The sequence below is a fragment of the Phyllostomus hastatus genome, unplaced genomic scaffold (assembly GCF_019186645.2).
Source record: "Phyllostomus hastatus isolate PE091 unplaced genomic scaffold, TTU_PhHast_1.1 phas_contig_34, whole genome shotgun sequence".
Classification (NCBI taxonomy): domain Eukaryota; kingdom Metazoa; phylum Chordata; class Mammalia; order Chiroptera; family Phyllostomidae; genus Phyllostomus; species Phyllostomus hastatus.
This window is the reverse complement of record NW_025333857.1, coordinates 14,184,167-14,211,224: the sequence shown is the minus strand read 5'-3', so window position 1 is coordinate 14,211,224 and position 27,058 is coordinate 14,184,167. Positions and strand designations below refer to the sequence as shown.

General features: G+C 35.6%; 1 protein-coding gene across 2 annotated transcripts in view; it reads left to right on the top strand.

Moving 5' to 3' along the window:
- The window catches only part of CNTLN (centlein), a 294,809-nt gene that overhangs the window by 99,961 nt on the left and 167,790 nt on the right, over positions 1-27,058 (top strand). For both annotated transcript variants that reach the window (XM_045840845.1, XM_045840844.1), the window contains exons 7-8: positions 730-892; positions 8,457-8,651. In XM_045840845.1, coding sequence (XP_045696801.1) covers positions 730-892; positions 8,457-8,651 — 358 coding nt within the window. The remainder of the gene's footprint in view (positions 1-729; positions 893-8,456; positions 8,652-27,058) is intronic.

The window sequence follows — 27,058 nt, the reverse complement described above, 5'->3', positions numbered from 1 at the left end:
CACAGGATTCACTACTATAGGAATCTAGAAATCTCATTCACAGAGGTGTGGTTTTCCTGGACCTTTAGTGTCATTACTACCATCACCTCTTTATTTGACCTCCTACTTGCCAATTTCACCCTTGGTGTGTTGGAAGGACTGGGCTTGCCCTGTGTTGCTTTCCTTCCTTCTTACTTTTTTGCCTTGTCATTTCCTTAAACCTAGATTAGAGAAGTCACAGGAATTTCAGGCCAGGCCTTCGGGTTACAAACTGATGGTGCTTTAAGGAACTTTGGTTTGAAAACTTCATTTATTTGCCTTTGGGACTATTTTTAATAAATTTAAAGTTATATATAATATACAGTGAAAGGTTGACTTATCCTGTGTTCAGAACTCTCTGATAACTGTCATTGGCCTCAGTACTTATCAATTCTTGAAACTGAAGTGTAAGTTCATTTCAGTAAGAAGGTGGTACTATGTCCGTATATTCAGGATTTTTATTACTGTCAAGCTATAAAGGAAAATTGATAAGTATTTGGCTTTGAAAGTCATAGTAGTTCTATCAATACATCATAGGTGTATGTGATAAATATTAAATACATTATATGTTATTTCTTTTATTAGTTTTTTTGCCTGCAGTAAAAAATAATAGATGAAAAAATGGAAGATAATCTATAACCTTAGGTGAACACAATTATTTAACAGAGATGATCTTTATGCATGCTTCTATTTATTGCTTGTTTTGCACAGAAAGGAGTTGCAGGAACTGCAGAACCTTTACAAACAGAATAGTGCGCATACAGCACAGCAAGCAGAGCTCATCCAGCAGCTGCAGCTTCTGAACATGGACACGCAGAAAGTACTGAGAAATCAGGAAGATGTTCATACAGCAGAAAGTATATCATATCAAAAAGTATGCTTTTATTCTGTCATAAAAATGTAAATTGACATGTATGAACTTACAAAATATGTAGAATTCAGTTATATTTTCAGATTTCAACATTTCTTTGTTATATGTTCCTTCAAAATTAAAAATGAAATGTGATTTGATTTGGTGATATTTAATATTTTGTGAGTTTTCTTTATGGTTGTTAAAGCCAAACATTTAAAATATAGATGTGAATTTATTCTGTAGGATATTATTTTATAAATTTGAGTTTTGAGCCCTGGCTGGTGTAGCTTAGTAGATTGAGCACGGGCTGCGAACCAAAGCATCGCAGGTTCAATTCCCAGTCAGGGCACATGCCTGGATTGCAGGCCACAGCCCCCAGCAACCGCACATTGATGTTTCTCTCTCTCTCTCTCTCTCTCTCTCTCTCTCTCTCTCTTTCTCTCCCTCTCCCTCTCCCTCTCTCTCTCTCCCTCTCCCTCTCTCTCTCTCTCTCTCTCTCTCTCTCTTTCTCCCTCCCTTCCCTCTCTAAAAATAAAATAAAATAAAAATAAAATATTAAAAAAAAATAGAGTTTTGATATCCACTATAAAACATGTTAGGACTGTAGTCCCCTAACCAAAATGTATTTGGAGAATGGAATTAGCCTTCTGTATGAGAAATTATTCATCAAGTGTGATTCTAGTTTATAACCTAACGTGGTCTTTCATTATGCAATTTGTGCATTATTTACTTGACAAATTTGCACAAATACAAATGGGTTTTTAGGATCAGTATTTAGGATTAATGATAAGGTCTTTAGAATCAATATTTTCCAAGGATTTTTCTCTCTTTATTTTGTGTTTTCTTTGAGTATTCATTTTACTTTACAGTTGTTCAAGGATTTCCTCAAGAAGGCTTACCCAGGTATTTAGGGATACTGACTGACTCAGAAGCAATTATTATAGCTAATAATTAAAATAGACACCATTATAGTTTTGTTTTAGTTCCTATATGGGTCAATCCTGTGAAATTGATGTCATTCCTCCCTCATAATAGTTGAGGCAACCAAGGGCTTAGAGAGGATAATGGAGCAATCTGTGTTATTTTGAGATTTTTTCAATCTAAAAAAAATGCATCATGAAAATTCAGTATCTGTAATTAATATGAAATAAATAGCCATTAAATAAACTTTAACACATACTTTATCAATTGATTTGAGAGAGAGAGAAGAAGAGAGAAAGAAAGAGAGACATTGATTTGTTTATCCACTTATTTATGCGTTTATTGGTTGATTCTTGTATGTGCCCTGAGGATCAAACCCGCAACCTGCAAGCTTGGCTACCTGTCTGGAGCCTAAACACATACTTTTAAATGATGCTTTGTAACCATGCTTTTCCATCTATATTATGTGCTCCCTTCAGATTTCCCTCAGGACATGAATGATAACAGGTAGAATGATAACAAGTAGAATGATAACAAGTAGAATGATAACAAGTAGAGCTTATCCTCTCCATTTCAACAGAGCTAGCTCCACCTTATTTTTAAAGTGGGATTGTCCATTATGCTTTTGTTTCTTTTTTTAATTTTATACTCCTTTTATTTTACAAAGTTCTACATCTACTTCCATAGCCTCTCCAATGAAATCAATTTCAAAGGAAACGAAGGTTTTTGTCACTGTCTTCAGTCAACAAATATTAGAGCATGATTGTTTGATTAAATATAATGGTTTACAGTCTTAAATTTTTTTTAAACTTTGCTTTCTAATTTTTTTATTCTTATTTATTCTATTGCAGTTATCCCAATTTTTTCCCCTTTGCCCTCCTCTGCCCAGCACCTCCTGACAATCAACCCATGTCCATGGGTCATTGATTAACATGTTATTTGACTAATCCCTTCCTGTTCTTTCCACCATTCCTTCTTTCCCCCATCCCCTCTGGCAGCTGCCTGGCTGTTCTGTGTTTTCAGTTCTCCTGTTCTGTTTTTCTCTTTAGTTTATGTTGTTCATTAGATTCCTCTTATAAGTGAGATCATATGGTATTTGTCTTTCACTGACTGGTTTGTTTCACTTAGCATAATAGTCTACAACTCCATCCATGCTGTCGCAAAGGGTAGCTTAAGTGCCCATCAGTAGATAGATGGCTTAAAAAACTGTGGGGCATTAACACAGTGGAATACTACACATCAGAAAGAAAGAAGAAGCAATTCCTACCTTTATGCTTTTGTTTTTAAACCAGTCTCTATTGCTAAAATGACTTGAAAAATTGGGCCTTATTAGAAACTTTAATTTTTCTCTTTTTTACTTGTACATTGAACTCAAACATTTCTTTCTTAGTTTTTGCTTAATGTCCCCATACCCACGGCAGTTTATATTCAAATATAGTCTTGTTACCATTCTCTGTGAAAACAGCCCTAATCATTATTCTTCAGCCACTGATTGTATGGATTTGCTTTTTTTTTCCTGTAACATTGCAATTTTTAACTTTTTGACCTGCAGATTTTTCATTAGACTTGTTTTCATTTTCCTAGAAAATGTTTTAGTTTTGGAGTTCAGGATTTTTGAATTTGGGAATGATCACACTACTTTATTTGTCATAAATAAACAATATGCTACTGTTCAGACTTCCAGTGTTCATTTATATTAAATTATTCATTCCATTGCTAGAGCCTTTTACTTAATACTTCTCTTTCTTCCTGTTACACATGTATTTTTCTAAAATTTTCCCAATAAAATTGAATAATCTAATAGTTCATTCAATAAGATAAATTATTTACTTTAAAATTAAGATATTTAAATATATTTTCACATAAATTAATTTTATTTTTTCTAAATAATAATTGTGGCCTAGCTGTAAGACTCAGGTGAAAAAATAACTAAAATATTACATTCATAGTTTACCTCCAATTCTTCCAAAGCTTATCTCTTTAATAGTTAGGTATTATTAATTTATTGTTTATAATAAATGTAGTTTCTGTTTCCTCTCTTTCTCTCAATTCTTTTCTTGTCTTCACTTTATTGGTTTTGCTTCTCTCCCATTTCTCCTTCTTTCTCCAATTTATTAAGTTGATTTATATCATAGCATCTATTTTATTATCTGAAGAGATTAAAAAAAAACAACAGTTGCCCACAAAGATAGGATGAGGGGTATGAGGAGGGAAGACAAAGGTGAAGAGAGAAAACTAAAAAGAATTTTGAGCACAGGATAGAAGTGTGTCATATTTTTCCAAAGATCTCTATAACAAATCATTAGTTTTATAAGAGATAGTACCTAAAAAGTAATGTTGAGGACTTCTCTGGAAGAAAAACACCCAAGTGAAATCTAATTAAGCTAGTGTGTTTTCTCTGTGAATATGTAGCCATTTATTTAAGTTCTAATCATTTTTCTACCTTTGCACATCATTTATATACATGGGTATGATTTAAATAAAGATGGGAATTGTATCAATATTTATAATTTCCAGACCACCTAACATGTTTATTCTATTTAATGATAATTACATGACATGAACTAATATCAATCCAGAAAAATAAGGAGTTAGGTTATACATACTTTTAGTTTAAACTGCATATTAAATCTGAATTTTTCCTTCTTATTTTTGTACTATGAACAGATCTACTTTTCACCTGAAGAATTTATTGTGTCAATCAGAGTAGCAGCTAGTATACTTGCACACTATTTATGGAAAATATATTCTTTAAACAAATTAGTCATTGGGTCACAGAGCATATGTTTTTATTTTTAAGGTAAATAAAATATCTTGTTCCACCATACTAATGAAAATATGGGTGAAAACTTCTGTAGTCTCAACCCCTGAAAATGAAAGGACCAGGGTCCTATCTCTGGAGATAACGTGCTTTCTGTTTCTTGGAGATCCTTTTAACTTCTTTTCAACAAAAGATAGCATGAAGAATAGTAGCATAATACGTTACTCATGTATTATAAAGATGATACTTTTAAAGTATATAGGGGAATATATGGTTAAATGTTTGCATGGGCCAGAATCTTGCAAAAGACTATGATCCACTTCATTTTTTTCTGACTGTTAAAGAAATTGTAGAGAAAACAGCCTTTCTGAAAACTGCTGTAATCAATTGTGATTGCTAATAGGGAAAAACTTAGTCAAGATGCCTAAACCAGTGCAGATGAATGAATTAGTTATATTACCTAATTTACTCAATTGAGAACTTTTTTTTTTTACTTACTCTACTATTATTAATGAGATGAAAATAAAATGGTATTTAAGTAGGGGACTGAAACACACTAAACCTTTGCATACTTGCAAGATCTCCTGGAGAAATATTCTGTTATCCTAAAGCTTTATCACCACAGAGTACTTAGAAATAAAAATAATCTTAACCTCCTTGAAGGCATTTTTAGCCAAATTTACTGGTAGGCTGGCCCTAGAATTAGAAATGGCTACAGGCTATCTTTGTGTCCTTTAAGTTCACAACTAAGTGGTCTTATTAAATAGGTGAAGCCAACCAGCTATCAAAAAAAATATGCAAGTAGGATGTGTACATTGGAATATGAAAAAGGGATAGGATAGGCTTTGTTCCAGTTCCTGGAGCAGGGCTAGTCTAGATCACCTGTTCCGGGCTTTCTCAGTTCTTTTTTATCTGTTGCTTGGAAGCATGGATATTTTTCACAGAAAGACAGTTTGCCTCAGTGTCTAGAGTTGCCCACCCAGTCGTATCAGATCAAGTCAGGGCAACTTCTGAATAAGAAGGAGTACAATCACATAAAGTATGTGGCAGAGAGAGCAAAGTAGAGAACACAAGGAGATTGCTATTCGTCTTCATTTGTATTGAAACAAAGCATAAGGGAGAGGAGAAGAGACGAAGAAGAGATACTAAGATAGAGCCTTCTGGGTCAAAAGGCAGTTCCATTTTTAGTTTTCTAAGGAAATTCCATACTTTTTTCCACAGTGGCTGCACCAGTGTGCATTCCCACCAAAAGTGCACTAGGGTTCCCTTTTCTCTGCATCCTCTCCAACACTTTTTTGTTGATTTGTTTATGATGGCCACAGTGTGAGGTAATATCTCATTGTGGTTTTAATTTGCATCTCTCTGATGGCTAGTGATTGGCTGGGGTAAGGGGGGAGTGGTGGGGCGAAAATGCAGACAACTGTAATGGAACAACAATAAAGTAATTTATGGGAAAAAATAGACTTTTTCCATAAGTGATTAGACACAGAGCCTTATATCTGAAGGAAGATCCTAACACTCAAAAGAGTGTCATAACACTCAAAAGAGTATCATGACACTCAAAAGAGTATCATGACACTCAAAAGAGTATCATGACACTCAAAAGAGTATCATGACACTCAAAAGAAAAGTACACAATACACTTGGCACTAAAGGCAGTAAATTGATCCTCAGTCCTGACCACACACTATCAGTGTGCTTGAACCTTGGGCAATGGGAGGGAAATTAGGAGTTTGCTGACACTTACCAATGTTCATGAGATGCTCACATATTCAAAATCTGTGCATTATTTTTAAAATTTTATTACTGATGTATAATTTGAAATATGTAAATTCTTTAGTAATATTGTTTTCCATCATTTTCCCCTAAAGAGATTAATTTGTGCCAATTGGGTAAAATTGGTTAGTCCTAATAAGCATACAAATAAGAGAAAGTGGTTAAATAACCTTTAAGCTGAATGTTTGTATGCTATTGGGCAGACCTTCACTCATCATAGCTTCCAATCTTTCTAGTCAGCTTTGATCTGTCTCCAGATTTTGCTTTTTTCTTTTCTGCCCTGAACTCATCATGAAAGCAGCAACATAGCATAGGTAGGTCACCATAGGGCCAGCTCTGATCCCTTCATTGTTCTTCAAAGCTGTCTGGTTCCTACTCTCTCTTCCCTCCTAGAGTATCATGGTATCAGCCGTGGAAAGGACATTGTACATACTCCTTGGTATAAAGGTAATTGGAAAGAAAAGCACAAATTTATGTCCTGAAATTCTTTATAAGCCATATACACGAGTTTATTAATATTGCTTAGACTTTGGTTGTAAAGAGAAATGGATTATTTAAAGTGTCTACAATAATATAGAGGCATAATCCCTTATAGAAAGTTAAAAAGTATCCTGAGCTAATTCGATGTCAGAGGAATGGTTTGGAGAGTCTTGTTTTTATGGTAAAGTATATGTTGGAGAAAAAGCTGATGGAAAGAGACTTCACAAGCCTTTTTTAAATTTTAAACTTTTAGAAATTAAAGTATAGCATACATACAGAAAAGTACTCTGTCATCTTTTGTGTAGTTAGGTTTCTTCCCATAAAGTAAGGCCCAGTAATAGAAGATTCTCTCCATCCATCTAAGAACCTACTAAATTGACTACATAATTTTGAGATTCTCTCATTTGGGATTTTACTTTTGTTATAAAATCTTACTATTAGCCATGTACATAGGGATTATATATATATATATATATATATAATCTTAACACAAATTTCAGCAACACGAATCTTAGTTCTTAGATCACTTTCCTTGTCTCATCAGCAAATACACATATGGATTCTTTATGTAAATCAGTTAACAAAATGAATTATGCCTCATTAAATCACAATCAAAAGTTAAGATTTTTCATCAGAAATACATTTATGAATATTGGAGGCATACCATTGTTAACCATATTTGATTCTCTGTATGATACCACTTATGTACCATATGCTGTCTCACAGTTTTAATAAACTCTAGTTTTAAATTTGTTTAATGCATGTTGCTTTGAGCTAAGAAAAATTAGTAATCTCTAATGCCTTTAGAACATTACTTCTATTTTAATCACACTCTGTTCAGAGTCGTAAATGATTCCCTGTTGTCTATAGGAACAAGTCCATCCTCCTTAACCTGGCACTCAGGTGTCATTATGTTCCATTCATAGTCATATTGCCTGACTTTGTCTCTCTTATTATTCCTTCTGCCCCTCTTCCCCTCCTTAAGCAGTAAATGCTAATTTACCCTAAATGGGATAATCAGTCAAGAACTGATTTTATATATACATATATAAAATCTATAAAATCTATATATAAATGTATATTAAATATATAAAGTATATATAGTCATAAAATGATTATATGTATATATCAGTCAAGAACAAACCTGATAAACTCTCAGTGTAAGACTCTTGTTTTTCCTCCTCTTTCAAAGTATACGCATACTAAGTCCAATCAGGTTGATATATTTTATGCTCCCTTTTTGTCCTTTCCTATCACTGTATAATTTCTTTCATATTTTTGCCACTTTTAGAATGACTTTTTATTTTTATTCAGCTTCTATAATACCACCATGGCTCAGTTCAAGTCCTTTTTTTTTTAAGGAGACCTCCAAGGTTAATATGGCCCATTTTCCTATATAATGCTGGCCAATAATGCACACTGCTTTTTAAAATATCAATTGTGTTTTTATGTTGATATTTGATATTGTTTAGCTTTCTGTGTTTATATCTTGTTTTCCCTCTTAGACTGTTAAAATAACTTGAGTGCCAAGGACTATGTCATATATAATCCTGATATATATGTACACGTGTATATATATTGTATATATACACAGATGTAACTATTTTAATTGATTATTAATAGATTTGAATGTATTTTTTGAAACAGCTTTACAATGAGTTACATATTTGTTTTGAAACCACAAAATCAAGTGAAGCTATGCTCCGGCAAAGTGTTGTTAGTCTTCAGGATCAGCTATCTCAAAAAGAGCAAGAAAATGCTAAATTAAAAGAAAAGCTTCAGGAATCACAAAGAGCACCATATCCTTTACCTCAAGAAAGTGACTCAGACCACTCGGAGCAGGTGAGAGATGTTTTCTAGAAACATTGCCCTTTGCAATATCATATTAAATCCTCTCCTACAATTGACTAAAACATATAATTTTGCAAGTATTAGAGTATAAATTGTGGCAGATAGTTTTATGTTGTGCTATTTTTACACTCTTTGGATACATGAATATGGATACATGAATATACACAATATAGATTCATAGAGCAATGAATGTAGAAATACAGGTTATGTCTGGTATAGTTATTACCATAAACTGTTTCTGATGAAACAGTTTGCTGATTTACACTAATGAAGAGAAAATGAATTGGTCATGTCCATTATGAGACCTTTTAACTGGATGAGGTAATAGCATGGGAATAGTACTGAATAGGAGGTCTCATAAAGTGCTTTTTATAATGCCTGGTATAGAGTACCTAATACCTTTTAAGGCCTGATTCTGCCACTATCTTGATGTGTGATTTTGACGGTTCAGTTGAACTTTCTATCTGTATACTGTGCTATTAAGTGAGGTACTACAAATGTGTATATAAATACGCAGGTTTAAGATTCAAATAAACTTGGGATTAAATTACAACTCTGTGAGCTTTGGGAACTTGAACAGATTACTTTAACCCTTTTAGCCAAAGTTTGTTCACAAATAAATGTTGATATTAATGGTATCTGTGTTGTAGTTTTTGAGGATTAATAATGATTTAATAATGTACATCAAATGTAGAGCCTGGCATATAGCAAATATTCATTGGTGCTTCTTTTTAGATAACCTTTAAGGTGTCAGCTTTAAATATATATTGTAAAAAAATCCTATTTCTAGAAATTTAAGTGTTTTTGGCATTCAGTATTCCTTTAAATTTTAGTACTTATTAATTCAGTTCAGAAGTGGAATTAACAGGAACTGGTAATTGTGTGATTACATGTTTATTGTGATTGAAGAATAGTAATTTTTGAACCTACCATATTTTGTCTTGCTAACTAACAGTTCAACCTTAACACAATTCTTAACTTTATATTTTATTATATTGCATTTTTTGCACATCAAGTTAATAGAATTTCATTAATCAGAAAAAGTATATCATGATACAATATTATGCTACATGCATAGGCCTATTTTATTCATTTAATTAATTTGTTTTTTTATTATAGTAAACACCCTTGGTTCCACCAACTAACCCAAGGACCATAATATTACTAATATCTTACATTCACCTTTATGTTCCTTTATCTGGTACTCTAATTCTCTCTGCAGACATCACTATAAAACTGCTTTTTATTCTGATGATTTTTTAAAGTTTTAGCACATATATTTATGAGGAAATAGCATATTGTTTAGTATTGTCATTTATAAAAGTGTTACCTTGGAGTTTGGCAGTTTTGGCTCATTACATTATCTATGTTGTTTGGCATAACTGATAATTTATTTTTATGATTTAAAATATTAATGTGCTTATATCATAACCATTGTACATTTATTTGTACATGAATATTTTGATTATTTCCAGATTTGGGCTAAAATGAATAATGCTGCAATTGATATTTTTGTACACACATGATTCTTGATACACATGTACAAACATTTTTGTGGAAAAATATCTAGGAATGAAAAATGTAGGTTTAGAATGTAAAAAGTTACTTTCACGAAATACCGATAACTTATTTTTCAAAGTGATTTTCATTAGTTTTACTCTCACCAACAGTATTTAAGAGATATGATTGATTCTCATCCTCCTCAATACTTGGAATTGTCAGGCTTCTTAGTTTGTTACAATTGTTTTGTATAAAGTAATTTTATTTTGATCTTCATGTACATATCACTGATCAAACATATCTTTGAATGATTACTAGCCAAATGTGTACTTTCCTGTGCAAAGTGTCTATGCATGTCTTTTAAATCTTACATTGGATTTTAAAAATTGATTTGAAAAAGTTTTTATGTGTTCTTGAAATTAATCTCTAGTGTGTTTAAGTGTGTGGCACATATCTTGATTCATTGTGTGTCTTTTCATTTTCATTAAGGTGCCATTTGATGAACAGAAATTCTTAATTTTAATTTAGACAAATTAATCTTTTATAGTTAGTGTTTGATCTCATTAAACATCTTTCTCTGCTCCAAAGACAGAAATAGTTGCACCTCTGTTTTGCTCAAAGAGTTTTAAAGTTTTGCTTGTATCATTTGTATTAATAATTTAGTCAAAATTGTCTTTTGCCTATAGTATAAGGTTAGGATCCATTTTTAATTGATTTTTCCCTAAATGATAACCAGTTTTTCCAGTTCAGCCTGTTGAATGATCCCCTTTTTTCTTGTTTAGTGCTAGGCTACTTCTTTCATATATCCTCGTTCAGTTTGTGAATTTCTTTCTAGATTCTGTATTGTTTCTGTACCTCTGCAATGTTATATTGTCTTAATTAGTATAGCTTCAGAAGTCTGTATTTGGTAGTCTCCTACCTCCTTAGTGTTTCTAAACTCCCTTGGCAATGTTGGGACTTAGCACTTAAATGTAACTTTTAGGGTAATTTGTAAAGTTTCCTGAAAAAAAAAGCTTGATAGTTTTTATAAACTGTTTACTGAAGTGTAATATATAAATAAAGTGTACAGACCTTAAGTGTGTAACTCAGTGACATTTCACAAAGTGAACATCTCTGTATAAATACCACAGGTCAAGATACAGCATATTATAAGTGTCCAATAAAATTCCCTAATGTTCCTGATTATTAGCTACTCCCACAAAGGTAACCATTATTTTGACTTCTGTTATTGATTTCTTTTGCCTATTTTTGAAACTCACAGTATTTCACCTTTAAACATTGTGTTTGCTTTTTTGTTTTTTTGTAAATACACTTTATCACATTAAGTAAGTTCCCATCTGTTATTTTTTTCTCAGTTTACTACATGCTTTCTTTTTTATTGAATTTATTGGGGTGACATTGGTTAATAAAATTATACAAGTTTCAGGTATATAGTTCTATAATACATCATCTACAATACATATACCAGGAGTAAGTTAGAGGAATAGTGCTGGAGAGGATTGTGGTTGACCCATGGATGTGTGTTAAGTTGGAATTGTGATCCTAAAGCTGTATAGCTTTTAAGATGTGCAAGTAACCCTCTTTGAGAGAGACTGGGAGTTGGGTATTTCTGATTGCTGCCTCAGCACTGAACTGTAGGGGGATAGCTAGTTAAGAACTGGGTTTTTTTATTTGTTTATTTGCTACAATCCTGTTGGATCTATGAATGCAAGCTTTGCTGGCTATCAGAGCCAAATGATCAAAGGGTGTGTCCCCTGGTCTGTAGACACAAAAGCTGGGATGTCAGACCTGTCTACAATTTCCTTTTAGGGAAATACTGGTAACCTGGTATTGGGTAGAGGGACAGTGTGAGGATTGTGCCTATTGGCCTGCGCTGGTGACTTGTACTCTTGCAGCTACAGAAGGCCAAGCCAGTTGTGGGTGTGGGTCTTGTGTCCCAGTGTAGTCAAAGTCAGGCAAGAAAGTTAGTATATGGAACAGAGGCCCTGGGCTCTACCCTTCCTTTTTAATTCTAGGTTAGGGCATTGCAGATGTGACTTGTTGCTAGACACTTATTCTCCTGCTGCCTACCCTTCTGGATTGGAGCATTGTGGATGTGACTTGTGGCTATAAACCTGTCCCCCCCCTTGTCACCCTCCCAATTTCCTGGGGTAAGAAATAATTGGCACAAATAGTAAAACATTCTTAGCCAGAGATGACAGCCATGTTGACTCACATCGTGGTTTTGAAGCTGCTCCACCCTCTATCTCGTCACCATCTGGAGAGGAAGGACTGAGAGGAGCTATGACCACCCTGAGCATGAGAGACCATGAACCACCTTCACTTCCTCCCCTTGCCCATAACATTGATAAGAACATCCTCTCTGATCTTTTTGGAGCAACTCACTTTCTGAGTTTGCCCACACTCCCCTTTTTCTTGATTGTGTACTGTCCCATGAATAAATCTATGTGCTTTGATGAATCTCTCTAACTTGGTCTTGAATTCTTTCTTGTGAGGTGACATGAAGCTGGACAAAGCCAGTGAGTTGAGGCCTCCCTTGACCTTCATGTAAGCCCTCCACCATCAAAAAAGGGACTTAGACAATTTTGTGTCTTACACTTGTGCAGCTACAAAGACCTTAGATGTCTCTGGCATGGTCCTAGGTTTTAGCAGGAAAGGGGATAGTGTGCAGATGGAGACAAGAGAGATTCAGGCTATTGCTCAAACTTGTGAGGCAAAACCATGTCAGATCTCCAGGGGTTCCTTGGTGGCTTTGGTTAACTATTGGCTTCATCAGTGGTGAATGCTTCTGAGTTTGTGTGCAAAGCAGGGCTCTGTGAACTGTCCATCACTCCTGTTGCCTGTCTGCTACTAATAGCCTCTGTTTTTCCTCTTTGTACCTAGTCAGCTTAATATTTCTCAGCTTTGCTGGTCTAGGTAGGGTAAAAGAGAAATAGGACCTTTATGTAGTGCTCTGAGAGGTTGTAGAAGCTGGTTGGTCATCTTGTTCTTTCTTTCCTGGTGAGAGGAACTCTTTCTAGGTGGGAAGTTCCTTCATGGTGCTGAACAATGCCAACTTAGGGGATTGGATGATGCAGGCAAAATGAAATTGTCTTCCTTATTTTCTTGTTATATTATTCTTAGTTTTTTGTTGTTGTTGTTGTTCCATTGTGTTGCTAAAACTAAATGCACCCAACTGGTCTCCCAGAGCTGTCCAATTGTTAATCTTTGTGGGGAAATAGGGAAGCTAGATTCTCCTATGCTACCTTCTTTTTTCCCACCACTGTTATTTCTTTTTATAATGTATTTTTGTATATAGGTTACTCATACTAATAATCAGGTTACTCTGCTGGAGTGTTAGTTTCAAGGGACATGACAATACTTAAGCCATGAAAACATTTGTCTTTAAGCTTAGAAGTTGTGTGTATGTATGTGTGTGTATGTGTGTGTATGTATACATATGTGTGTGTATGTGTGTGTGTGTGTGTGTGTGTGTGTGTGTGTGTGTGTATATATATATATATATATAAAATTTAGCCATATTTTCCTGAAAGTTAGCTGAGTATGTTCCTCCTTCCTCTGTGGCATAGTTTGAATGGACTAATTCCAGGCAATGAAGACATAATAGTCAGCAATTACAGATGCTGTGTCTTTGAAATATGAGTGTTAATAGACAAAAATGACAATAACTGTTGATAAGAGTAAATTTTCAAGTACAGGTTTGTTTATTTTTGCAATTAATATTATTTTTACATATTAATTTAAATAAATCTCATTTAAAAATGGAATGTGATGTATATTATGTTTAGAAAGAGTGTATGTGCCCCATGAATCTGTCACATTGATTGGCCCTTCTCAAAATCTACCTTGACTTTTTTATGTCTGCACTGATTTAATTATAGAGTGCTATTTGTTGTCCTCTTGAGTATGATCATTAGATTCATTAGTGGGATAGTTAAGACAGAAATGGTTAGTTATAATAAATATATACATAATTATATGCAAAGTATTTACATGTTTTTCATAAATATTAGGTGCAAGAATGGCATATGACATACTTGATATAACTGTCAATACATTTTTTCAGGCCTGGTCATTTTAGTTTTTAGATTTAACTTTGAGCAAATTCAGGCTGAGACAATGAAGAAAAAAAACTTAATAATTTTTCTATCCCAACCCTATATAACTGGACTTTGAAAATGAAGTGAGTGAATGTTAGTGAGATAATTGTTGATCATGTTTCTCTGAATAAGAATTTTTGAATAGTGAGGTGACCTTAAAATACATACATATTATGGACTGTTTATGTAATGGCTCTTGTGTTATGTAGGAAGAATGATGTAGATGGTTAAAGATAGAAATTTTGCATTGAACATTGGTGTTTTTGATGTATTAAGTACATTTTCTTTAAAATTTCATGCAAAATGACGTAATTATATTATTACCCAAAACTCTATTGATTGACACATCTAAACTTACTTTTAAAATACTTACTGATATTCTCTCATGTGTTAGGCACTGTTCTTGGTGATGAAGAAATTTTAGGGAACGAAACAATGTCTTTGCACTCATGGAGCATACATTCCAGTCAGGGAGTCACTGTCAAACAAACACATGATGTGGTAATGTGTTGTGAAGAAAAATTGTGTAGTGTGAGACAGAGCTTAATAGAGAAATGGTGGTGCTATTTCATGTATGGTGGTGAGAGAAAGCTATTCTGATCAAGTAACATTTAAGAAGAAAACTGGAGGAAGTGAAGTATTCGTATATTTGAGGGAATGCCATTCCAAGCAGAAGGATCAATAAGAGCAAAGCTCTTTGTCTAGCAAGGAGGCCATTGTGCCTAGATCTAAGAGAGCTATGGGGAGAAGAGTGAGAGTGACCTAAGAGAGGGAGATGTGTAGGGTCAGTTTTCCTAGGGTCTTGTTGCCACTGTAAGGATGCAGGCTTTAGTCTGAGTGAGATGGAAAGCCATTGGTGTGTTTTAAATAGGACAACATGGAAGCCATTGGAGTGTTTTAATAAGAAGCATGATAAGATCTAACTTAACGTTTTGAAAGGATCACTCAGGCTGTGATGCAGAAATGAAAGTATAAAAAGGCAAAGATAGTAGTAGGGAGACAAATTTAAGAGACAATTGTAATAGTCCAGATGAAACTTACGGGTCATAGTTTGATTCCAGAAACAATTCAAAGATAGAGCCCATAAGACTTGAAGATGGCCCAGATGTGAAATGTGAGAAGGGAGGAATTAAAAACTTCACTATTTCCAGGCCCAACTACCAAGATGAATGGATTTACCATTTTCTGAGGCAAGAAAGATTACTCTAGCATTTCTCCCAGCAAGAAGGAGGAAGACACAGAAATTATATAAAGAGAAGTAGAAGCTTTTAATTAAGGAAATAGTAAGAGGAATGGAGAGAAATGGATGACTTAGTAACATGTTCTTTATTATATTGACATTATAATTGACATCCTAAGTCTTTAGGATGTAGTCCAACTAGACTCACTTCTTCATCCATCTATTCTTTTATCCATTCATCATTCATTCAGTCTTTATTCATGTATTATTCAGTTATATAGTCAACATTTATTAAATGCCTACTGTATTTTTAGGTACTTGCTTTAGTGTGAAGGGATACAAAGATGAATAAGACAGTCTGCTCCTATGAGTCTTTTAGATGGGTACATAGACAGGAAAAGAATTATTATCGAACATGCTCTAATGGGAGTATTAGCAAAGTATGAGCTTCATGAAGAGAAGCTTTGCAGGGAACAGGTTTGTGGAGAGGAGGGGTGATGTCAAAGCTTCAGAGAAAAATTGGAATGTGTCAGTTTGAAAATTATTTAGGAGTTTCTTGTTGGAGGTGAATAAGCATAGTCCTAAAAATAAGAAAGATTATCAAGAATAGTCTCTCTCAGTGCTATTCAGATTTTAATATGTATCCAAGCCAACAAGAATAGGAAACTATAAAACAGATTCTGATTCAGTAGGTCTGGCTTGGGGTCTGAGATTATGCATTTCTCTTGCATACTTAGATGATGCTGTTATAGTTGGTCCAGGGATCAACCTTTGATTAGTAAAAGACTAAGTAGGCAAGTGGATTATACAGTTGAGGGGAAGTGGTAGGAAGAGTGTATTCTTTCATTTCTTGTATCCGTAGATTACTTTTTTCAAACATTGTTTTCGGGACTTTTCTCTGTGTGTTTCTTAGAGGGTATATTTACAGAGTAATAGATAACAAATTCTGAAATCTGAATCACTTATTCATGTTATCTCAAACAAGTTACTTAACTTTAGAGAAGCTAAGTCTCACTTTTGTCATTTGAAAAATGGGTTTATTATAGTAGCTACCTCATAGGAGTTTTATGGAGATTATGTGAGGCAATGAATGGTGGGCATTTAGAATAATACATGTTAGCTTTTAATATTGTATACAGAAACACTGATTATATCATGTTAGTAAATTTGAGATTGTGTTTTCCTGTAATGGTGGTGATTTATCTTCTTTTTTTGCCCCCGATCTTACTTATAATCAGAATTATTGGTGACCTAACTTACAGCCTTTGCCATAGAAAAGAGCAAAGCTAATTGGTTCATATGGGACTGAAACCTGTGACCTTTGCTTTCTTAGCACCCTGCTCTTAACTAGCTGAATTCTGATTGACTGCCTGCTCTTATCTCAGAGTGATTGTTTATCTTCTCCATGCAGAGGACAGTTTCTTGCCTTGGAGAAATACTTTGCAACAGAGGACGAGAGAAACTAAGCCTTAAAATTACTGTATTTATTTGTAAATGAGATACACTTCATGTGGGTAACAGAAGACCACAAGATTGGAGTTGTGAATTTAACCATGGGCTTGTTTATTTTTATTTCTTTTCATACTTTATTTCTTCCTTTTTTAAGTGGTAGAAAATTGTCTTTCTGTATGTTGCCTTCCTTACATTCTCACTTTTAAGAAAATTTTTATTACTAAAATATTTTAAATCTCAAAAGAATAAATGTAATGTCTGTGGACACATAAGTAGCTGTCACCAGTACTCCTGATACTACCTGTGTGCTTCACCTTGATACCATCTTCTTTTTATTTAATTTATTGGGGTGACACTGTTTAACAAAGTAATACAGTTTCAGATGCACACTTCTGTAACACATCATCTGTTTATTGTATTGTGTATCACCAACCCAAGTCTCTGTCCACCATCATTAGGGGGACTTTGTCCCTCTAAATTCCCTTGCACCCTTCCTCCCTACACTGATCACCATGCTGTTGTTTGTGTCCGTAATTTTTTTCCTCTTCTTACCTTTTTTGCTCAATCTCTTTCATCCATCCCCAATAGCTATCAGACTTCTCTCTATGTATGAGCCTGTCTCTATTTTGGTTTAGCTGATTTTGTTCATTAGATTCCAATCATGAGTGAAACCATATGGTACTTGTCTTTCACTGACCAGCTTATTTCACTTAGCATAATAGTCTCCAGTTCTATCCATGCTGTTGGCAAAGGGTAGGAACTCCTTTCTTCTTTCTTTGTGCTGGATAGTATTCCATCATGTAAATGTACCACAGTTTTTTGATCCACTCATTTACGGATAAGCACTTAGGCCGTTTCTGGCACTTGGCTATTGTAAATAGCACTGCCATAAACATTGGGGTGCACAAGTACTTTTGAATTGGTGTTTCAAGATTCTTAGAGTATATTCCTAGCAGTGGAATTAGTGGGTCAAAAGGCAGTTCCATTTTTAGTGTTCTGAGGAAATCCCATACTGCTTTCCATAGTAGTTGCACCAGTCTGCGTTCCCACCAACAGTGCAGTAAGGTTACCTTTCCACATCATCACCAGCATTTGTTGTTTGTTGATTTATTAATGATAGCCATTCTGACAGGTGTTAGGTGATAATCTGATTGTGGTTTTAATTTGCATCTCTCTCATGGCTAGTGATGCTGAGCATCATTTCATATGTCTCTGGGCCATCTGTATATCTTCCTTGGAGAAGTGTCTATTCAGGTCCTTTGCCTATTTGTTAACTGGATTGTTTATCTTCCTGGTTTTGAGTTGTGTGAGTTCTTTATATATTTTGGAGATTAAACCCTGTCCAACACATCATTGGCAAATACACTCTCCCATACAGTTGGTTCTCTTTTCATTTTGATGATGGTTTCTTTAACCATTCAGAAGCTTTTTAATTTGATATAGTCCCATTTGTTTGTTTTTTCCTTTATTTCTCTTGCCCTAGGAGGTATCTTGTCAAAAATATTGCTACACAGGATATCTGAAATTATAATGCCTATGTTTTTCTCTAGGACTTTTATGTATCAAAATTTATATTTAAATCTTCTATCCATTTTGAGTTTATTCTGGTATATAGTGTAAGTTGGTGGTCTAGTTTCATTTTTTTGCATTTACCATTTCAGTTCTCCCAGCACCATTTATTGAAGAAGCTGTTTTTACTCCATTGTGTGCTTGTGTCCCCTTTGTCAAAAATACTAATTGAATAGAGAAACATGGGTTTATTTCTGGACTCTCTATTCTGTTCCATTGATCTATGTGTCTGTTTTTGTGCCACTACCAGGCTGTTTTGATTACAGTAGCCTTGTGGTATAGCTTGATATCAGGTATTGTAATTGCTCCAACTTTGTTCTTCTTTCTCAAGATTGCTGTGGCTATTTGGGGTACTTTTTGGTTCCATATAAATTTTTGAAATATTTTTTCTTGATGTGTGAAATATGCCATTGGTATTTTAATAGGAATTGTGTTGAATCTATACATTGTTTTGGGTAGTATGGACATTTTAATTTGTTGGTTCTTCTAATCCTTGAACAGGGTATATGCTTCCATTTATTTGTGTCTTCCTCAGTTTCTTTCTCCAGTGTTCTATAGTTTTCCAGTACAGGTCATTTACTTCCTTGGTTAAGTTTATTCCTAGGTACTTTTTTGTTGTTGCTATAGTAAATGGGCTTTTCTTCTTAGTTTCTCTTTCTGATAGTTGATTTTTGGTGTAAAGAAATGCCATTAATTTCTGAATATTGACTTTGTATCCTGCTACTTTGCTGAATTCACTTACTAGGTCGAGTAGTTTTTTGGTAGAGCCTGTGGGGTTTTCTATTTAGACTGTCATGGCATCTGCAAATAATGACAGTTTAACTTTCTCTTTTCCAGTTTGGATGCTTTTTATTTCTTCTTCTTGCCTGATCACTGTAGCTAGAACTTCCAGTACTATGTTGATTAAGAGTAGTGAGAAAGGAGAGTCTTGTCTTGTTCCTGATCTTAAGGGAAACACTTGTAGTTTTTGCATATTGAGTATGATGTTAGCAGTAGGTTTTTTGTATATCACCTTTATTATGTTCAGGTATGCTCCCACTGTTCCCCCTTTGTTGAGTGTTTTTTATCATAAATGGGTGCTGGATTTTATCAAATGCTTTTTATGTATTGATAAGGTCATGTGATTTTTGTCTTTCATTTTGTTTATGTGATGTATCACATTTATTGGTTTGCAAATATTGTGCCATCCTTGCATCCTTGGAATATATCTCACTTGATCATGATGTGTCATCTTTTTAATGTATTGTTGGATCCAGTTTGTTAGTATTTTGTTGAAGATTTTTACATCTAAGTTCATCAGAGATATTGGCCTGCAATTTTCTTTGTTGTGTCTTAACCTGGTTTGGGGATAGGATAGTACTGGCCTCTTAAAAAGAGTTTGGGAGTCTTCCCTCTTCTTGAATTTTTTGGAATAGTTTGTGAAAGATCAGTGGTAGTTCTTCTTTGAATGTTTGCTAAAATTCGCCAATGAAGCCATCTGGTTCAAGGCTTTTGTGAGTTCGTAGTCTTTTGATCACTGCTAATTTCCTAGTTGTTATCTTTCTGTTCAGATTTTCTGCTTCTTCCTGATTCAGTTTTGGCAGACTGTGTGTTCTAGAAATTTATCCATTTTTCCCTGGTTGTCCACTTTCTTGGCATATAGTTGTTCATAGTTATTTCTTATAATCCTTTATATTTCTGTGGTAACAGTTGTTATTTCCCCTCTTTTATTTTTGGTTTTATTTATTTGGGTCCTCTCTCTTTTCTTCTTGATGAGTCTGGTTAAAAGTTTTTCATTTATTTTTAACTTTACAAAGAACCAGTTCCTGGATTCATTGATACTTTAAATTGTCTTTTTTGGTCTCTGAGTCATTTAATTCTGCTCTTACCTTGATTATTTCCTTATTTTTACTTGCTCTGGGCTTTGTGTTGTTCCTCTAGATCTTTTAGATGTATGTAGGGTTAGGTTGATTATATGAAATTTTTCTATGTTCTTTAGGTAGACCTGTATTGTTATGAACATTCCTCTCAGTAGTGCCTTTGCTGTGTCCCATAGGTTTTGGGTTGCTATGTGTTCATTTTCATTTGTTTCCAGAAACTTTTTCATTTCTTCCTTAATCTCATTGTTAACCCTTTTATTACTTAATAACCTATTATTCAGCCTCCATGAATTTGAATGGTTTTGAGTTTTTTTTTCTTGAGGTTGGTTTCTGGTGTTAAGCTGTTGTGATCTGAGAAGGTGCTTGATAGGATTTCAGTTTTATTGAATTTGTTGAGGCTTGTTTTGTGTCCTACCATGTGGTCTGTCTTTGAGAATGATCCATGTGTATTTGGGAAGAAAGTGTATTTTGCTTTTTGGGGTAAAATGTTCTATAAATATCAATTAAGTCTATTTGATTTGGAATGTTGTTCAATTCTGCAATGTTTTTATTGATTTTTTTGCTTGGAAAATCTGCATTATTGACAGTGGGGTGTTAAAATCCCCTACAGTGACTGTTGAGCTGTCTATCTCTTTCTTAAAGTCCTCCAATATTTTATTTATATATTTAGGTACACCTTTATCGGGTGCATATATGTTTGCAAGAGTTATATTTTCTTGTTGGACTACTTCCTTAAGTATTAGGAAGTGACCTTCTTTGTCTCTTGTTATTGCTTTTGTTTGAAGTCTTATTTTGTCTGATATAAGTATTGCTACCCCAGTTTTTCTTCATGTCCATTTGCATGGAATATGTTTTCCATTCCTTCACTTTCAGCCTGTATATATGTTTTGTTCTGAGGTGGGTATCTTGTAGACAGCATATATGTGGGTCATGTTTTCTTATCCATTCAGCTACCCTATGTCTTTTGATTGGAGCATTTTAATCCATTTGCTTTTAAGGTTATTATTGATAGGTACTTATTCATTGCCATTGTTTCCCTTTGTACTTGTATTCTTCTCTCTGTGTCTCTCTTCATTTCTTGTTCTTCTCAAAGCAGTCTCCTTAGCATCTCTTGCAGTGCTGGCATGGTGGAAATGTACTCTTTTAGCCTTCTTTTGTCTGGGAAGTTCTTTATTCTGCCTTCCATTTTAATGAGAGCTTTGATGGACAGAGTAGTCTTGGTTGCAGGTCCTTGCTTTTCATTACTTAGAATATTCCTGCCGATCCCTTCTGGCTTGTAGTGTTTCTATTGAGAAATCAGCTGATAACCTTATTGCAGCTGCCTTGTATGTTACTAGCTGGTTCTCCCTTGCTGCCTTTAATATTCTCTCTTTGTCTTTAAATTTTGCCATTTTGATTGTGATGTATCTTGGAGTGGGCCTCTTTGGGTTGATCTTGATTGAGACCCTCTGTGCTTTTTGGACTTGTGTGACTTTTTCCCTTACCAAGTTACAGAAGTTTTCCATCATTTTTTCAAGCAGGTTTTCTGTCCTTTGCTCCTTTTCTTCTAATTCTGGTATCCCTATGATGTGAATATTAATATACTTTGTTGTCCCAAAGTTCCTTTATACCAGGGGTGTCCAACCTGTGGCCCAGGATGGCAGTGAATGCAGCCCAACACCAAATTGTATATTTACTTAAAACTTTATTTTTTGCACATCAGTTTTCATTAGTGTTTGTGTAATTGATGTGTGGCTCCAGATAGTTCTTCCAATGTGGCCCAGAGATGCCAAAAGGTTGGGCATCCCTGCCCTTGACTATCATCATTCTTTTTAATTCTTTTTTCATATTGCTGTTCTGATTGTGTGTTTTTCTACCTTGTCTTTCAACTTGCTGATTTGGTCCTATGCTTTTTCTTTTTCTTTTTTTATTTTTAGATTTTATTTATTTATTTATTTTTAGACAGAGGGGAAGGGAGGGAGAAAGAAAGGGATGAGAACATCATTGTGTGGTTGCCTCTAGCACTCCCCACACTGGGGAACCTGGCCTGCAACCCAGGCATGTGCCCTGACTGTGAATTGAACCAGCAACCCTCTGCTTCGCAGTCCAGTGTTCAATCCACTTAGCCACACCAGCCAGGGCAGGTCCTATGCTTTTTCTAGCCTGCTCTTAATTCCTTCTAGTGTGTTCTTCATTTCAAATATTGCATTGTTCATTTTCATCTGGTTCTTGTTTAAGGTTTATATGTTGATACGTGCTGATGCATGCTGATGTAGGTCCCACTAAGTTCCTTGAGCATTCTTATAACCATTACTTTGAACTCTGTGTCTGATAAGTTGCTTGCCACAGTTTTGCTTAGCATTTTTTCTGGATATTCCTCCTTTTTTTTGTTTGTTTTTTTTTCTGTGTCTTCCCATTTTATTTGTCCCTTTGTGTTTGTTGCTATGTATTGTATTGATTTGCTTTGACTCTCTGTCTTGTGGAGTGGCCTAGTGTATTAGGAGTCCTGTGGGACCCAGTGGTGCAGACTCCCTGATCTCCTGATCTGGATGCTTTGGGAATGAGCTCTGTGTGGATTATCTGGACTCTCCTGTTGTGTTTGTGTCCTTATTATTACTGGCCTGTTCATTAGTGGGAGCTCCCCTCTGTCTGATGGGCTATGAGGCTCAACCCTTACCAATTACCACGTGTTGTATACCATTGTATAGGTACTGGCAGAACAAAGCAGAACAACATAAAACACCAAAACAAGCAAATCCTGCTGTTCACCACAGCAATATCAACAAGAGAGCAAAGAATAATAAAAGCGAAGAGTGAAATGGAATAGCAGGGAAAGGGGAAAGGGGAAAAGAATATGAGAATACCAAAGGAAAGAAAAGTGATTATGAGAGGAGAAAGGGGAAGAAAGCTACTTGTAATGAATTGAAAGAGGAAAACAGGGATAAGCAACACAGTAAAGGTAACAAAAACAATAAACAGAAAGAAGAAGGGAACAGTGGAATACTCTAAGATAAGAGCAGAATAGGAGATATGAAAGAAAAATTAGAGCACCAAAAATAAAAGAAAAAATAGATTGAAAGTATAAATAAAATGGCCATGAAAAATGAAAAAGTAGCTAAGATAATGAAAAAAGAGCCAAGTGGATTTGTCTCAGCACAGTTTAAATCTTGCCTTCTGGTTTCTCTCTTTGGTACCACTGCTCTGATGTCTGAGTCTGATATAAGCCAATATCTGGTGCTGTCCACATCTGGCCCTGGACCACCTTTTCAAAGCTACAGGAGAGCCACAGTTTGTGGCTGACTCTCCGGGCTTGGCTGCTCTCAGATTGGGCCAAGTTGCTCTGCAAAGCTGGATTTTATCAGCACTGTGTCCAGGTGTGTGTCAGCAAATATCCTAAGTCATCACAGGATCCACCTCTGCAAGTCTCTGCCTGTTGACCTGCTGTCAGTCTTAACTAGTCACAGATCAGACTATTTCTGGCGGAAACAAGGGGCTGTGATTCCTAGATCTCCTGTGTTAGGTACCTTTCAGACTTCAGGGAAGATGGTGGGTTTGTTCCCTTCCCCCAAGCCACTAGCTTGAGTATGTCCAAGAGTATCTCCCTGCACTTGGCAGGATGGAGCCCCTATTAGGGTTCCTGAACCCAGATTTTAGGTCTGCCAGATGCGGAAGGGTATTTTTGTGGCTCTCCTGTGAGTAGTCATACCACTCTGTTTCTCAGGATAGTGTATTGATTAGCTGTGCCCTGCTGCCAGTCTCTGATGACCTCTGAGACTATTTATGTTGCTGTCTCCTCAGTAAGGGTTAAGATGCAGGATCGGAGAGAAGCAGGGAGAAAAAAACAAAACAACACCAAGACAGAGCAAAACATACAATTTTATGGTGTTCCTGACAGACTAGTTATAATAGGAAGAGCTCAGTATGTAATCGCCTGAACATTTTATTTGTATTCAAGTATTTTGTATGTTCTGAAATGCTGGTGTCTTTCAGTGGATTCAGAAGTTGTGGCAAACATGGTACCATGAATGCAGTTTGCAGGACTAGAAGTTACTCTGGGTGAGTCAGTGAATGCATGATGGGTTCAGCTGGTCACCTGAGTCAGATGGTGCCAGGAGACAAACACCAGCCTCTGGGGGCCCAGGGAGTGGCAGCATGTCTGCTGTGGTCCTGGCATTCACGTAACTGCTACTATGACTCACTGAGTCCCAAAGCCTGAGGAGTCCCCTTCACCCAGGCTGGGGTGAGAAGTAGGCTTAGGAGGTGGTCAAGGACCTGCACATGGCCAGAGCTCTGAAATGCCCATAGGAGGCTGTATGGCCCCACAGAGTCAGGGCAAACTGGACACAGGCTTGGAGTCCCTCAAATCGGGCAGGTATTTGGGGAGTGCAACGGGGCTGGGGGTTAGCCTGGGCTTGACTCAGTTGCCCTCTTTGTTGGTGGCCACCAGAGCCTCAGGGCCTATGGGTACAGGAGGCGTTTTGGGCATGCAGTCCACAATTGGCTCCACTCCAGGGCCTCATCCCCAACTTGCTTCTGTTCTGCTTCCAGCTCTGGCTTGGTTCCCACTCCATGGGCTCTGCCCCAATTAACTTGCATTCCTTTTTTAAATTTTATTTTAATTGTTCAAGTACAGTTTCCTGCCTTTTGCTCCCATCCCAGCACTCTCCCCAAGCCCTCCCCACCTCCCTCCCATTTCCACTCCCCCCCTTGTTTTTGTCCATGTGTCCTTTATACCTGTTGCTGCAAACCCTTCCCCTTTTCCCCTGAAATTCCCTCCCCTCTCCCCTCTGGTCATTGTCAGCCTGTTCTCTATTTCAGTGTCTTTGTTTATATTTTGCATGTTTCTTTGTTTTGTTGATTAGGTTCTTGTTAAAGGTGAGATCATATGGTATTTGTCTTTCATCACCTGGCTTATTTCACTTAGCATAATGCTTTCCAGTTCCATCCATGCTGTCACATAGGGTAGGAGCTCCTTCTTTCTTTCTGGTGCATAGTATTCCCTTGTGTAAATGTACCATAGTTTTTGTGATCCATTCATTTACTCATGGGCACTTAGGTTGTTTCCAGCACTTGGCTATTGTAAATTGTGCTGCTGTGAACATTGGGGTGCATAGGTTCTTTTGGATTGGTGTTTCGGGGTTCTTAGGATGTAATCCCAGTAGTGGAATTGCAGGGTCAAAAGGCAGTTCCATTTTCAATTTTCTGAGGAAATTCCATATTGATTTCCATATTGGTTGCACCAGTCTACAATCTCACCAACAGTGCACTAGGGTTCCTTTTTCTCCACAGCTTCGCCAACACTTGTTGTTTGTTGCTTTGTTTATCATGGCCATTCTGACTGGTGTGAAGTGGTATCTCGTGGTTTTAATTTGCATCTTTCTGATAACTAGTAACACTGAGCATCTTTTCATGTGTGTCTGGATTCTCTGTATGTCCTCCTTGGAGAAATGTCTATTCAAGTCCTTTGCCCATTTTTTAATTGGGTTGCTTCTCTTAGAGTGGAGTTGTCTGAGTTCTTTATATATTTTGGAGATTAAATCCTTGTCTGAGGTATCATTGGCAAATATGTTTTCCCATAGGGTTGGTTCTCTTTTTATTTTAATACTGTTTTCTTTAGCTGTGCAGAAGCTTTTTATTTTGATGAGATCCCATTTGTTTATTCTTTCCTTCATGTCCCTTGCTCTAAGGGACATACCAGTGAAAATATTGTTGCGTGAAATACATGAGATTTTCCTGCCCATGTTCTCCTCTAGGACTTTAATGGTGTCACAGCTTATATTTACATCTCTTATCCACCTTGAATTTATGTTTGTGCATTGTGTAAGTTGGTGCTTGAGTTTCATTTTTTTGCATGTAGCTGTCCAGCTCTCCCAACACCATTTGTTGAAGAGGCTATTTTTACCGCATTTTATATTGCTGTCTCCTTTGTTGAATATTAATTGACCATAGAGACTTGGGTTTATTTCTGGGCTCTCTGTTCTGCTCCATTGGTTTATGTGCCTGTTTTTGTGCCAGTACCAGTCTGTTTTGATTACAGTGGCCTTGTAATACAGTTTGGTATCAGGTATTATGATCCCTCCTACTTTGCTCTTCTTTCTCAAAATTGCAGCAGTTATTCAGGGTCATTTATGGTTCCATATAAACTTTTGAAGTGTTTGTTCTATGTCTGTGAAATATGCCATTGGTACTTTAATAGGTATTGCATCGAATCTGTAAATTGCTTTGGGTAGTATGGACATTTTATGATGTCAATTTTTTCAATCCATGAACATGTTATATGTTACCATTTGTTTGTGTCTTGCTTGATTTCTTTTTTCAGTATTGTATAGTTTTCTGAGTACAGGTCTTTTACCTTGTTAGTTAGGTTTATTCCTAGGTACTCTATTTTTCTTGTTACTATATCAAAAGGGATATTCTTCTTGATTTCTGTTTCTGCTGTTTCATTGTTGCTATACAAAAATGCCTTTGATTTTTGGATATTGAGTTTGTATCCCACTGTTTTGCCAAATTCATTTATTAGGTTGAGAAGTTTTTTGGTGGAGTCTATAGGGTTTTCTATGTGCACTACCATTTCATATGCAAACAATGACAGTTTTGTTTACTCCTTTCCAATTTGGGTGCCTTTTATTTCCTTTTTTTGTCTGATTGCTGTGGCCAAAACTTCCAATACTGTGTTGAATAGAAGTTGTGGAAGTGGACAACCTTGTCTGATTCCTGATCTTAGTGGAAAAGATTTTAGTTTTTGCCAATTGAGTGTGA